The sequence below is a fragment of the Lynx canadensis genome, chromosome A2, assembly GCF_007474595.2.
Source record: "Lynx canadensis isolate LIC74 chromosome A2, mLynCan4.pri.v2, whole genome shotgun sequence".
NCBI classification, from domain to species: domain Eukaryota; kingdom Metazoa; phylum Chordata; class Mammalia; order Carnivora; family Felidae; genus Lynx; species Lynx canadensis.
The window spans coordinates 24,067,102-24,082,502 of record NC_044304.2 but is presented as its reverse complement, the minus strand read 5'-3'; the positions used below and the strand labels follow the sequence as shown (position 1 = coordinate 24,082,502).

The following is a 15,401-nucleotide window of genomic DNA, read 5'->3' as shown; positions in this document are numbered from 1 at the left end:
GGATTTACACATTTTCATGTACACAGATGTATCTGTGGGTATGGGTATACTCAAAATAATAACACACAGTCTCCTCACAGAGCCAGTCTTCTCAGCTGTTAGCTTCTTTTACATAACGAGTATCATCCTGACATGTAACTATCCATATTCTTGTTCACCCATATATTTATTTATGGAATTGTGTAACCACATGAACACTTGTCTGGAATGGAGGAAACCTTTGTTTTGACTGCAGATGATTATGCCTTTGAGTTCCTGTGTTTTCCATGGAAGGACAGTGAATTCTCACAGTGGGCAGGAATACATTGCATTTTGATGAAAGAGAGACTAATTATTTGACCTATAACTTGAGTTTCCAGGATGTCTGTCTCAAGGCAGAAAACATGTCTTATTGAAAAGATATATTGGTGGGGAAAAAAAAGGAAAGAAGTAGGGAGAGAGGGAAGATGAAGGAAGGAAGGAAGGGAGAGAGGGAGGGAGGGGTAAAATCCATTTCTGTTCATTCAAATAGATTGTAGCCATTGGAAAAATTAGCCAAGTCCTGTGTCCTGCCAGTTGAGCGTCAGCAAGGTCAATGTTTTTGCATTCAGAGATATTTTGATGCTACTACCACGGCCACTCCCACTGTCACCCTCTTCTCCTCCTCCTTGTTGCTCCAACTTCTGTCATTATTTGTATCTTATTCCAGATTTATGCTGAATGAATCAAATAATCCAAAAATTTGTTTAAGTCACACACTGTTAAACATGCATTTGGAATGATTTCGTGCGAAAGCCTGGGTGCAGAGTACAAATATTTTGAATGGACTTATCTTAGAGTTGTACTGCTTTTTTTACTTGTCACTTTAAAACCCTTAATATGAATAAATTGTTTGTACAATGTTTTTTTTTAATCCTTAGATAAGAAATACATGGTTTGAAAGCAGAGAATAAAAACATGAATGATAATGTACGCAATGCCCAGGAAAGGTCCTTGCTGCTGCTCATGGGCAGGCGTTATAATCAGCCATTTAGCGTGTTTATTTCAGGCTGCAGATAGTGGATAAAAGTGGCTGGTTGGTTGCCAGCACATGATTTAGTTGCCAAATAGAGTGTGTAGTACTTGTTACATTTGATTTATATCACAAGTTCTTCCCATTAACGGTCTACTGATGATAACCTAGTTGGCTTTTCATGTGGTTACTTTGAAACAGCCACTTGACAACATTTAGCATATCACAAAGTTTAATACTGAATACAGGAGTGAGTGAATGACGACAACATAGGTCCTGCCTTATATTATTCTGGTGCTTAATGCAGAATGGACACCCAATACTAGTCTTTTCATTGAATGAAAAAATCCTGCATATGTATTCCCTGATACACTGTACGAAGATTAGGTTATGGACTTCAGACTTAAAGGTCTGGTGGGAGGGATAGGAATAATAGTGCTTACATATCTGAAGGGCTTGCATCTGTATACAAAGAGGTAGTCTGCTTATCTGTATTGCCATTTGAATACAAAGTTGAATTATGGAAGGATGAAGGACTCATCAAGATGGCCTTGATTCTAAGTCAGTGTAACCTTGTAATGATGACAGTGTCCATAACCTTGGTCTATTTTTTAAAACAGGTCCACTTCAGGAATGTTGTCCTTGGATATGTAATAAAATATGCATTAAATATGGTTAATTTTTATTTTCAGATTGAAAACTTGCAAGAACAGCTTAGGGATAAAGACAAGCAACTAACCAATCTGAAAGACAGAGTAAAGTCCTTGCAGACAGATTCTAGTAACACGGATACTGCGCTAGCAACACTAGAAGAGGCTTTGTCAGAAAAGGTGAGCTTGGGCTGAATAATGGGGGTGGTTGGGAGGAAGTGATCTAAATGTATTTAAATGTGCCTGCCTTTCTCTATGTGCTCTCACTACCCCCAGTCCCAGCTGGACCTCCCACTGCCATGTTAGCCCTCCTCAGTAGACTTGGCACATTAAATAAGCCAGGAGATCCTTTAAATGCAAACCTGATTACATCACATTTGGCCCTGCTTGAAAACCTTCACTAGCTTGTTACTTTTCTTAGGATGGTCAAAACTGAAATCCTTAACCTGGCCTATATAGTCCATCGCTTCATCTGATCTGGCTCATACCTGGTCATCTACCTCTCTGTCTGTCTTACTCTTCTCTCCTTCCCATCCTTCTTTCCTCTTTCCTTTTCTCCCTTGTATCCTCCCTCCCTTCCTTCTTCCCTTCTTTCCTTCCTTCTTTTCCAGCCTCATCCCCATCTGTCTTTCCTCATTCTTTGTATTCTAGCTATGCTGGCCTTCTAAATGTTCAAGTCCACTATGTTCCCTCCTGCCTCAGACCCTTTTCATACCCAATTACCTAGCCTAGAATGTTCTTTACTTCCTGGAGATTTAATTCATCTCCTTATGGGAGTTCAGCTTCCTGAGAAGCTGTATTGCATAGTAGTCAGGGATGTGGACTTTGAGAGCTAGACTGCCTGTCTTCTATATTCCGCATTATCATAGTCTATAAACTGATGTAATAAGGTCAAGTGGAAGGAGACCTAGGAGCCAGTCTCAGCCCTGCCACTAACTTACTGGATGACCTTGGCAGGTAACTGCCTTTCTCAGTACCTCAAATTTGTGTAATGGGAGGCATTAGTTTAAATGGCCACAGGTTTTTTAAGCCATGTATTTTAAAGAAGCCTTCTTTGACTTCTGCTTCAGAATCACCAGGAGTTGCCTGTTGAAAATCTAAATTATTAGGTTCCATCTATACTTACTAAATCAGAACCTTGAAAGGGCTTGGGATTCTGTATTTTAGGAAGATCCTTGAATCATTGTGATGTACACTCTAGCCTGAGAGCCTCTGCAGTATATAAAAAAATAGAGAAGCTAAAAAGATGATCTAATTCTTTTTATGGCTAGAAAGAAATTATAACATTGTCACATTTATAATATTAAATTATAAAGATTTAATTTGAAAACTTACAAGAATAAATAAGATGATTCTTCAGGGAAAATATTCTTTTTAATATTTTCAAGAATTTATTACCAAAACTCTGTAGTAATTTTGTTTGTAAAACATTTGAATGAGTGAATTGGTCTAAAAACTATTAATGATTATGTATTCTGTTTGCAGTTTTGAGTAATATGATGTCAGTCCATTACTACCTCTCAATTTCTTTCTGTAACTTTACATAAACATATACCATATAATTTTTTCATATCGTGGATTCTTGGCAGGATTTTATCATTTTTTCCACCGGCCCTATTAAGATTAGATTTATTCTAGTTTAAATCCCCAAACAATTTCCAAATCTGAAACTACTCTTTTTATCTAAGCACCTCCTTTGAGAAGAAGGGGATGACTGCAAGGAAGGCTGAGGTCTGTGGGAGTCTGACCCCCCTCAAACCCATGCCACCACTTGAGAGTTATTGCCTCCCGTGGGGCAAGCCTCTTCTCTTAGTGCCTTATTTTCAAAATTTGCTGACCTCTAAGTTCCATTGTCTGTGGAACTACCTTGATAATAATTAATCAGTCTGCTGATCCAGAATCTGAAGTACATGAAATCTGATTTGGGCAATACATGAGGAGTTGAGTAGTTAGATACCTTGAAGGGCGAGATAGGGAACAAAAATGAGGGAAGAGGGTTTGGTGTGAGACAGTAAGAATTGCTGGCAACTGTGGCAAGCTGCGGAGTCTTTGACCTGCCTCAGATCATTCAAGTTCACATAATACATTAAAGTATTATAATGCTCAAGTCAAATATGATGTGGGCCAGCTTTGGCCTGTGAGCTCTTAGTTTTCAAACCTTATTTGCATCTGACTTGTAGATTTTCACAGTATTGAAGAATACAAGCAAACACAGATCAATTTATATGGAGGGAATTTTTAAAAGGTGCTAAAATCAGGATATTAGTGTATTTGATAAGCACAGATAAAAACATTGGATAGGAACTGTCAAGGTTCTCTGTCATGGGTCGAAGAATAGTAGATTCCTTGTAAGTATTTATCCCAGTGGGTATTGAACTTTTGTTTTGTATCCAAATATTCTTATCATCTAGGGTTCTTCTTCTTCTTCTTCTTCTTCTTCTTCTTCTTCTTCTTTTTTAATTCTCAAGTTAGTTAACATACCATGCAGTCTTGGCTTCAGGAGTAGAACCCAGTGATTCATCACTTATCTATGACATCCAATTGGGAGCTTCTTCAAATAACAGTTTCCTGGGTCCCATTTCCTAGTGATTCTGATTCAGTTGCTTTGCTCTGGGGCCAAGGAACCTATGATTTTTACAAGCATGCCCAGTGATTCTGATGAAAGTGGTCAGGTGACCACACCTTAAGAAATACCAAACCCATCCTCTTCCATTTTAAAGATGGGAAATTGGCTCAATGAGATGAAATGACTTGCCCAGAGATGAAAATTTTGGACAGGTGCAGCACCATTCCCCATTTCTGGGTCCTGGGGCTATGTCATGGACAGACCATGGCATGGCCTATGCTAACTTCTGAACCCAGTACTCTAGGAAACCACTTCTAATCTAAGTTGGCCCTTGGTTGGGACTTTGTTGTCTCCCCTGGACTATCCCAGGGCCACTCAGCTCATGGGTGATGGAATGGGACTGAAATTCAAACCTGATAATTGTGCTTTTGACAACATCACAATCACCTTTATTGGCCCTTCCCTCACAAGGTTCATTCAGTTTTATCCACATTTAATTGAACAGACCCCCTGGAACAAGATGGTACAAAAAATAAAATGATTAATTAAAACTTTTGGACTCATAGAGCATCTAATTATTTGCTGTCATTTGGCTGATAAATAGAACCTATTAGGCACTATTCACCATTCCACTTGGGTTGTGACATTCTGGGAAGTGTGTTATTCCTTTTAGCTTCCAGGAACTTATATACATATTCACAGTGCAAAAAAATAATGCCATTTAGCAAGTTAAGATTGAGTATGACATAGTTCTAGGATTGACACACAGAAGCTCAAGAGACGGAACCCACAGTATTTATAAAGCTGGTCTCGCCAAGTTTGCTGTAGCCATATAGCAGATAAGCAGTTGAGAAAGGCAGATAACAGAGCCGGAGGCCACTGCAATTCAGTTCCCGCTCAGTGATAAAGCACAAATAGATTAGATTCGTGCAGAGCCAGATGAGTGCACAAGGAACACTTGCCAATGCAAATAAGACTAAAACAAGAACACATTGTTGGAATTTCTGCAAGTTAGTTGTTAATCAAGTAGATCATGGCATATTAGGGCCTTTTAACACATGTTTTTGACATCTGGCTCTGCGTGGCTGACAGTTAAATTAGTTTTGTGATTGACGGAGAAATATTTCGTAGTATTGAATCATCAATAACACTTAAAAACATTATAGTGCTTGCTGATTTTTTTTGTCATCAATGCCCAGTCAATAGTAAAAGTGGTTAGAGTGAATCAACCTACTTACCAAATGACTCTGACACCTTCTGGATGTTAACACGTATACTTAATTTTATTTCCCTTCCTTTGAAGCTAAGATGATCCCTAATTTGACTGCTTATTCGTGCCTCCAGCATGCCAGACAGTTTGCCCAGCCATGGGCTAAAAGACTCACAGGAGTTGAGTGCCTTCTTTGGAAAGCTGGGCTGGGAGGAATGGACATGCAGTAAAACCACATGAAGGGTGCCGAGTGGGAATAAACGCCATATGATCCGGCAGGAGTGATTCCTGGGAAGGCTTCCAAATAGTGAAGTGACATAGTCAGTTTGGGACTTTAAAAAAATGTCACTCCAACATCCCATATGGTGGAAATGATGGGATGGAGAGGGCCTGGTAGCTAGGTGACCATTTGTGATGCTTTTGCAGTAAGTGTAGGCATAAGGCAGTAAGGGCTCAGTTGCCGAAATTTTTAAAAGCCCTTAAGAGACTTCCTGTGCACTGAGGCCAGTGTCTTCTTTTGTAGATTCCATAATTATCCACTCACCAGTGTCACAGACAGAGTGAAATAGGACTATAACTGGAATCAAGAAGAAACAAATGTAGGCAATTAGTAGACTGATTTGTTCTGTTTCCACCCCCACTGTTGTAATAATATACTTCATTTTAAAGTGTTTTTAACTAATTGCAAAACAATAATGATACTTCTTTTTTTCCTTGAAAGCATTAAGTACATAAATTATTGTCATTGGGGTAGAACAGTTGCTTCCCTGGGGGACCTTAAATCACAGGCTAAGTGTTCAAACTAACTTCCCTCTGCACCACATACTGTTTTACATTGTCTTATGTATCAGGCCTTGTCTTGTACTATGTACTTATAAGCATATAAAAGATAATATCAGGATCCTTAAAAGTAGCTGTTGCACCAGTATTTTTTAAGGATCACTATCCAGAAAGGATGCTGTATTTTGTCAAATGCTTTTTCTACATTTATTGAAAGGATCATATGGCTCTTATCCTTTCTTTTATTAATGTGGCATATCACATTGATTGATTTGTGAATATTGAACCAGCCCTGCTGCCCAGGAATGAGTCCTGGTGATCATGGTGAATAATTCTTCTAATGTACTGTTGAATTCGATTTAGTAGTATCTTGTTGAGAATTTTTGCATCCAGGTTCATCGGGGATAATGGCCCGTAATTTTCCTTTTTAGTGGGGTCTTTGTCTGGTTTTGGAATCAAGGTAATGCTGGCTTCATGGAATGAGTTTGGAAGTTTCTGTTCCATTTCTATTTTTTGGGAACAGTTTGAGAAGAATAGATATTAACTCTGCTTTAAATGGCTGGTAGAATTCCCCTGGCAAGCCATCTGGCCCAAGACTCTTATTTGTTGGGAGATTTTTGATAACTGATTCAATTTCCTTTCTTGATAAAAATCTTCAAGAAAGTAGGCATAGAAGAAATATTCCTCAACTTCATAAAGGCCATATATGAAAGGCCCACAGCTAATATCATCCTTGATGGGGAAAAATTTAGAGCTTTCTCCCTAAGATCAGGAACATGACAGGGATGTCCAGTCTCACTACCATCGTTCAACATAGTACTGGACGTCCTAGCCTTAGCAGTCAGACAACAAAATGAAATAAAAGGCATTCAAATTGGCAAGAAAGAAGTCAAACTTTAACTCTTCACAGATGACATGATACGCTACTTGGGAAACCTGAAAGACTTCACCAAAAAACTGCTAGAGTTGATCCATGAATTCAGCAAAGTCGCAGGAAATAAAGTCAATGTACAGAAATCCGTTGCATTTCTATACACAATAATGAATCAGCAGAAAGTGATACCAAGGAATTGATTCCATTTAAAATTGCACCAAAAACCATAAAATACCTAGGAATAAACCTAACCAAAGAGGTAAATGATCTGTACACTGAAAACTATAGAAAGCTTATGAAAGAAATTGAAGAAGACACAAACAAATGGAAAAGCATTCCATGCTCATGAATTGAAAGAACAAATAATGTTAAAATGTCCATACTACCCAAAGCAATCTATACATTCAATGCAATCTCTATCAAAGTAACACCAGCATTCTTCACATAGCTAGAACAAACAAGCCTAAAATTTGTATTGAACCTCAAAAGACCCCAAATAGCCAAAGTAATGTTGAAAAAGAAAACCACAGCTGAAGGCATCACAATTCCAGACTTTAAGCTGTATTACAAAACTGTAATTATCAAGATGGTATGGTGCTGGCACAAAAGCAGACACACAGATCAATGGAATAGAATAGAGAACCCAGAAATGGACCCACAAACATATGGCCAACTAATCTTTGACAAAGCAGGAAAGAGTATCCAATGGAAACAAGATAGTCTCTTAAGCAAATGACACTGGGAAAACTGGTACAGCGACATGCAGAGGAATGAGCCTAGACACTTTCTTATACCATACACAACAATAAACTCAAAATGGATGAAATACCTAAATGTGAGACAGGAAGTCATCAAAATCCTGCAGGAGAAAATAGGCAGTAACCTCTTTGACCTTGGCCGCAGCAACTTCTTACTTAACATGTCTCTGGAAGCAAGGTAAATAAAAGCAAAAATGAACTATTGGGACCTCCTCAAGAAAAAAAGCTTCTGCACAGCAACGGAAACAATCAACAAAACTAAAAGGCACCCGATGGAATGGGAGAAGATATTTGCAAGTGACATGTCAGATAAAGGGTTAGTATCCAAAAATCTATAAATAACTACCAACTCAACACCCCCAAAACAAATAATCCAGTGAATAAGTGGGCAGAAGACATCAATAGATGCTTTTCCAAAGAAGACATGCAGATGGCTGACAGACACATGAAAAGATGCTCAACACCATTCATTTTCAAATGGGAAATAGAAATCAAAACCACAATGAGATACCACCTTACACCTGTCAAAATGGCTAAAATCAACAACTCAAGAAACAAAAGATGTTGTCAAGGATGTGGAAATAGGGGAACACTTTTGCACTGTTGGCGGGAATGCAAACTGGTGCAACCACTCTGGAAAACAGTATGGAGGTTCCTCAAAAAATAAAAAAATAGAACTACCCTATGACCCAGCAATTGCACTATTAAGAGTTTATCTAAACGATACAAAAATGCTGATTCGAAGGGGCACATGCACCCCAATGATAACAGCTCTATCAACAATAGCCAAAGTGTGGAAAGACCTCTAATGTCCATTGACTGATGAATGGATAAAGAAGTTGTGGTGTGTGTATGGGTGTGTGTGTGTGTTGTGCACACACACACACACACACACACACAATGGAATACTAGTTGGCAATGAAAAGAATGCAATTTTGTCATTTGCAACAACGTGTTTGGAACTAGAGTGTATCATGCTAAGAGAAATAAGTCAGAGAAAGACAGATATCATATGATTTCACTTGTATGTGGAATTTGAGAAACTCAACAGATGAACATAGGGAAGGGAAGGAAAAATAAGATAAAAACAGAGAGGGAGGCAAACCATAAGAGACTCTTAAATACAGAGAACAAACAGGGTTGCTGGAGGGGGAGTGGGGGATGGGTTAAATGGGTGATGGAGGCATTAAGGAGGGCACTTTTAGGGATGAACATTGGGTGTCATATTAAGAGATGAATCACTGGGTTCTACCCCTGAAGCCAAGACTATACTGTATATTATCTAACTTGAATTTAAATTAAAAAAAAAAAAAAGAATTGCCATCCGAAAGAAAGTTCAGATATGTGTTGGATAATTTGAAACAAATTTCAGAAATCTAACTCAGTCTTGCCCAAATGGAATTTTACTTAAAAAGAATAAGGTTCTTGTTCTGCTATTGGTAAGTTTCCAAATTTTTGGGAAACATGTCTACCAGAGTAGTGTTTTCAGTATATAAGTCAAGAGCAGCAAGGTGCTCAGATCTTCTTAAATGACACTATGCATATGTTTGTGGCATTGTGGTCTTATGGACATGGCTAAGACTCAGAGAGCCCTGAATGCCAGGGTGTGCCTTCTGTTTATGTGCTGGGTCACCTTGGATGAATTAGCTGGTCCTTGGTCTGGGTTTCTCACTACTACACTGTTACTAGTAGCACGGGGGGTTCAGACCCCACAGTTGTGATGATGCCTAGATGGAGAAGGGCACTTCACAGTGCCTAGCATGTAGTAAGCTTTCAGTAAGGGAAAGCCGCTGTTTGAGCTTTGTCAAATTCAAGCAATATTTTGGGAGTCTCTACTGATTGCCAAGAAGACATCGAAAAAATGTGGAGGAAAATGAACATTTCCAGGCACATTATAAAATCACTTATACAACAGTGAGCTCATTCTTTATTTTGTCTCTGGTTCTCAGCATGAGTTCAGACCCCTAGAGGGCCTAGATCTTGCTCCACTCAGATCCCCTTTCTAGCCAGAGAAGAGTCTTCAGAAACCAACGAAGTTTTTTTGATATCAAATGGAAAAGCCAAGCAAAGAGGGTTGAACCAAGAAGTTAGTTTCGCTTCTTCCACTTGTCCATTGAAGGCTTTAGTAAGTCTAGAGTCATGGTGCCTAAACCTCCATCTTCTGGAACTGCTTTTAGAATTTTCCAAGTACTGCCATGAACCAAAACAGCCTCAGAGCTTGAACATTAAAGTCCCTTGCAACTCTGTGATGCTAAATTTTATTAGTAAGCCAAAAGCCATATTGATTGTCTTTCCCAAATGCTGTTATATGTGCATAACAAACCCAATTTAGACTATCTTGCATGTGTTGATTCATATAGAGCATTTCTTACATTTATTGCCTCCCATTTCCTTTTGTAGCATGCCTTAGCACACACACTCTGATGGTTTCTCACTTCCTCTTTTTTAACACTTGTCTCAAAGGAGAGAATAATTGAGCGTTTGAAAGAACAGCGGGAGAGAGATGATCGAGAAAGATTGGAAGAAATAGAATCTTTCCGAAAAGAGAACAAAGACCTGAAAGAGAAGGTCAATGCTTTACAAGCTGAACTGACTGAAAAAGAGGTGAGTCTGGAAAAACAAATGAACTATGCTGATAGTCCCATTCATGGTAGCCTCAAGAGACTAAAGAGTTTGTTTGAGGGGCTGTGTGAAGACTTTGGGGACATAGTTTCCTTTGTAAAACTGCCTGAATTCAAAGGAAAATATTTACTGTAACTCCTTTCAGCAGGATGCCCTATGCTTCTCTTCTCTGCTCTGTGTACAATGTAGCTCCTTGAAAGTTTTCTTGTTGTCTTAACCACATTTGTGTGGCTTATTCTATATTTTTTCAATGTCCCAGGATCTTTTGCTTGGGGTAACAACAATATCAATAATAATAACAACATATCCACTTTATTGAGGGCCTGTTATATACTAATCTTTGTGTTGGGTACTCTACATTCATCTGTGCTTCCCAAAAGGATCACTCAATACTTCCAGGTTAGGAGATACGGTACCATGCTGGACACAAAGTGTAGGTTAAATGTGGCTACTCTTCTGGAATATCAATTTTACATTATGGTAAGTGACTTAAAACAATATTTTCATGCTAGAGAAATATGGATACAGAATAAAAATTTTAGCCACATTTTTAAAGTAAAACAATATACTTTAAAGAAATTTCTTGCTTGGGGGTTATGGAGAGGATGCTTTGGGCTATCTTCCCCACGCTTGGAGGGATACTTGTAACTCCTTTAGTTTACTTAGGGATACTTTGATGGAAAAGTTTGAGGAGCAGTAATGCATGGTATTTTTTCCAGTGTCCAAAACTCTGAGATATGTGCCATTGTCCACTATTGGCCCCTCCATACTTATTTTTGTCCACAGGAAATGTCCATCTCCTTTTGGCTGTTACAGATCCTTTCACCTTATTGTACTATATCACTGCCTACTTGTCCATTTTTCAACCCCACATTGTTACCTCATCCCTTGGGTTTTGATAATTCTATACAAATGAAAGTACTGTCTCAATGAGTAATCCAAGAGGGGAAGAATTGATAAGTAATAGAAACAAAATTCATTTTCCCTAAAATAAGCACACTAGGTTGTTTTTGTTTTTGTTTTATTTTACAGAGGAGATTATTTCTTTGATACAAAAATAAAGAGTATAAGTCCTACTATTCCTACTATTTCAGTGCTAAATCTAACTTGGGGGATCTGTAATGAATGTAGTTGGTATGTGTCAGAAGGCACAGAAGCTTTGACCTCATTTGCAACTTGAGTAACTGATTATAAATGTTATTAATGGGTTTGCACCTTGAAGTCAATGTGTGTGTGTGTGTGTGTGTGTGTGTGTGTGTGTTTGTATAAAGAGCTCTTGATGACATGGTGGAGCATAGCTTTAAATGAAAATAATTTTGTAAACAATGCCTACATTATATGATTTCAGACAGGCATTTCAGCAAACATTTATTGTTCCTGTATAGTAATGTGCCTGCCACTGGGATAGGTGTGTCAGTCAAGGTTCCACCAGAAAAACAGAACTGCATTAAGAAATTTAACCACATTAAGAAATTTATTGCAAGAAATTGGCTTATATAGTTATGGGGGCAAGTCTGAAATTCATAGGGCAGGCCATCAGAAAGGGCAGGCTGGAAACACTCCAGACAGGAATTGGCACGACAGTCCACAGGTGGATTTCTTCCTTCTCAGGGAAATCTCAGTCCTGCTCTTAAGGCCTTTCAACTGGTAGGATCAGGCTCACCCAGATTTGGAAAATAATATCCTTTACTTAAAGTCAACTGATGGTAGGTGGTACTCCCATCTATAAAGTACCTCCAAAGCAACACCTAGATTAGTGTTTGATTGAATAACTGGGGACTATAGCTAGCCAAGTTGATACATAAAGCTATCAGACCTGGAAATTTAAAGTGTATAAAGAAAAACAACATATAATTGTTGTCAGCTTATAATTTAGTTAAGGTGATAATCACCTTCACCATGGCAAAATACCTGGCTTGCAAAGTCCTTTATTATTTCTGTGGGAGTGGTGTGATGAAGAGCATTGAAATTGGAGTCAGAATTCTGGGTTTGGGACCTGTATCTTCCTTTAATAGAGCACAAACCTCAGAGAAGGTGCTCAGTTCATGTGAGCCTCAGTTTCTTGACCGAAAAATGAGAGTGGCTAACTTGTCCTTCAGAGGGTTGTTAGGAGTTAGGTTGTTTGCTGAGTGATGGAGGTGGTGTCTTTATTAACGAGGTTATTCCAAGGTCCAGGAAGCAGCTCTGACACAAATTTTAGGTAACATCATTTACTAAATGGCCCCTGTGTGCTTAGTGTCTTTCTAGGTGCTGCAAATGGCCAAAATGGAAACACACAAGGCCTGATTTTGGGTAAAACCTAAATATTTTAGTCACATAGTTAGATTTTGCTAACTGTGTTTCATGTTTGGTGATAGATATGCCTTTGTAGCTCAGCAGAATTATGTTCCATGATATATGCAAGTATTTACTTCCTTACTTTTTAGAATTCAGACTGTCTAGGAGAGCTCTTGGTTTCTGGGCATGACTGATGAGTGGAACAACTTAGGTAAAGCCATGTCTGAGTTGGGGTTTCATTATATCTGTTGAATTTGGATTTTTAAAGGCTTGGGACATAAAGTCTGCTCTAAATTTTAAAATAATTTTATCTGTGATTCTACAGAAGATATTTTAAAAACCATTGGTTATTTTTCTGTTAAAGAAATGGAATTTGATAAAAACAGGATGCTTCTTTTATATTTGATTTGTCCTTTGGGAGGGAAAGGCATTAAAATCAGTATTTTCTTTCATATTTGTCTTAGCGTCTGCACGATTTGACAGCAATAAATGTAAATGGAAGGTTCAGGGTGTCTGTTTTGCCATGACATGTAAAGACCACCTTGGGACTTACATCATTAGCATGACTTTGAGATGTGAAACATGCATTTACTGACCACACCATTTGGTCACATTTGATTCTATTGCAGTTAGATCCTGCTCAGTTCTGTAAGCTGGCCAATTTTAATTTCCTGGCCAGAGCCAGCTATTGTTACCTTAGTAAGACTATATTTACCCTTTCTGTCTAATGCACACTTTATTGCTATGCATAGAATCAATGTATTCAAATTGAAGACTAGTAGAAATTGTAGTGTTTTACTCACTAGTGTTCTTTCCTTTCAGTCTAGTTTAATTGATCTCAAGGAACATGCATCTTCATTAGCCTCAGCAGGACTGAAAAGGGACTCCAAATTAAAATCTCTGGAAATAGCCATTGAACAAAAGAAAGAAGAATGTAGCAAATTGGAAGCACAGTTAAAAAAGGTAAGTGAAGTCCAAGAAAATAAATGCTCATTATGAATATATAAAATGGAAAAGGAAGAGATATTTTGCAAAGAAACAAACCCCTTATCTTTTGCTGTCTGCTGATAAGAGAATTAGGCACTCTTAGCTTAAGAAGTCTGCATCAAATTGGTTAGTGAACCTAAAAAAAAATATCTTAGGTTTCCTGTCTGAAAAAAACTTGAAAAATAGATGAAAATAGTAATGGAAGTAAAAAAAATATTATAAAAACAAGCTGTTACTCACTGGGGAAATCTCAACTTTAAAAAAGATAAATGGAAATGTTTGTAACAAATCAAAGAATCCGGGGGCCACATTTATATTGATAAACTTTTACTACTTTCAGAAGTAGGCCAATTATTGTATTAGAACTTTGTAAAAGTTTACCTGACAATATAAATTTCTAAAAGTCTGCCCAAATAGTCAAAATCTCTAGACTATCTGTGGGATGACTCTTTATACTTAACCAAAAATGACCTTAATGTCTTAGAAAGCTTGTTGAATGTAGAAGACTTTGGAAAAGAAAACAGCATCTTTACATTGTAGCATTAACATGTTTTCTCTGAACTGGACATTTTTGTGGAGTACATTTCCAGTCATGCATTGTTCCTTTGACTTTTTCCCTGTGTTGTTTGGTACGTCTGCACTCATTGTCCACATAAAACTCATAACCTTATGAGTTTAAGCATTTTGTTTCCCTTTGACAGCTTATACACTTATTCAAAAGAGGTGATAAGAATCTAAATAATCAAAGCATATAATAACGTTTGATTATATATAATGTATAGCACACTGGAATGGGGATTTATTTGATAAAGTTATGAAAATATATGATGTGGATGATAAGGATGCTAAAGCATCATATATCTGTGGAGAAATTATTCTGAATATATAAAAATTGAATATACTATTTTGTACGATACAATACATAACTGAAATGTTCAGTTTACCGTGGAATTTTAGGAAATTGTCCTGAGAAATTTCACACTAGTAAAGTCTCCTTTCTAAAGATAAATATGGAGATCAAATCCCTCTATAGCAAAACAGCAAGAAAATCTCTGTATTGCATAATCTGCTTTCCAATCCACTCAGCATCTCACTTTTTTTCAAGTAGTATCTAGTTAAGCAGCCATCTTGAACAATAAATATAAGAATTTAATTTGCCCATTTGAGGGTGCTTAAGTAGCAATTGAGTTGTCTATTTATGCATTGGGTGTATGATAATACATTCTTGACACATATAATGAATATGTGCTGTAATATGTTATACATGCATGTACGTATCAAGAAATGAGCCCATGAAAGGTACTTTTAATTTAATGAACAGTTTTGTGATCACAAGACAGGCTTTAAGATACTGAGAGAGAACTTCATTAAGTTGCTTTGCATTAGCTTACCTCAGTTGTATTGTGCTGAGTCTTGAAGAAGGAGGACCTCAATTAGACCTGGCCATGAAAGACACCCCATGAACTCTTTGTAGCCCTTATGGAGATGAGGCCACTGCACATATTAATTCTGCAGATACATACTCGACATGCTCCCTTTTAGTGTAAATCACCTGTGGAATTTAAAACCCTCTAGTAATTAAAAAGGAAGAGGTTCACATAATGATACAGTTTCCTTGTATGTGACTTGACTAGTTTAATAAGAGAACATCTATCTAAGCATTTCAATTTAGTTTCCTTCAAGGTA

General features: G+C 37.7%; 1 protein-coding gene across 1 annotated transcript in view; it reads left to right on the top strand.

Annotated features, from left to right (window-relative positions):
* The window catches only part of ERC2 (ELKS/RAB6-interacting/CAST family member 2), a 937,319-nt gene that overhangs the window by 443,892 nt on the left and 478,026 nt on the right, over positions 1 to 15,401 (top strand). The window contains exons 8-10 of the mRNA XM_032592316.1: positions 1,684 to 1,821; positions 10,293 to 10,433; positions 13,551 to 13,691. Coding sequence (XP_032448207.1) covers positions 1,684 to 1,821; positions 10,293 to 10,433; positions 13,551 to 13,691 — 420 coding nt within the window. The remainder of the gene's footprint in view (positions 1 to 1,683; positions 1,822 to 10,292; positions 10,434 to 13,550; positions 13,692 to 15,401) is intronic.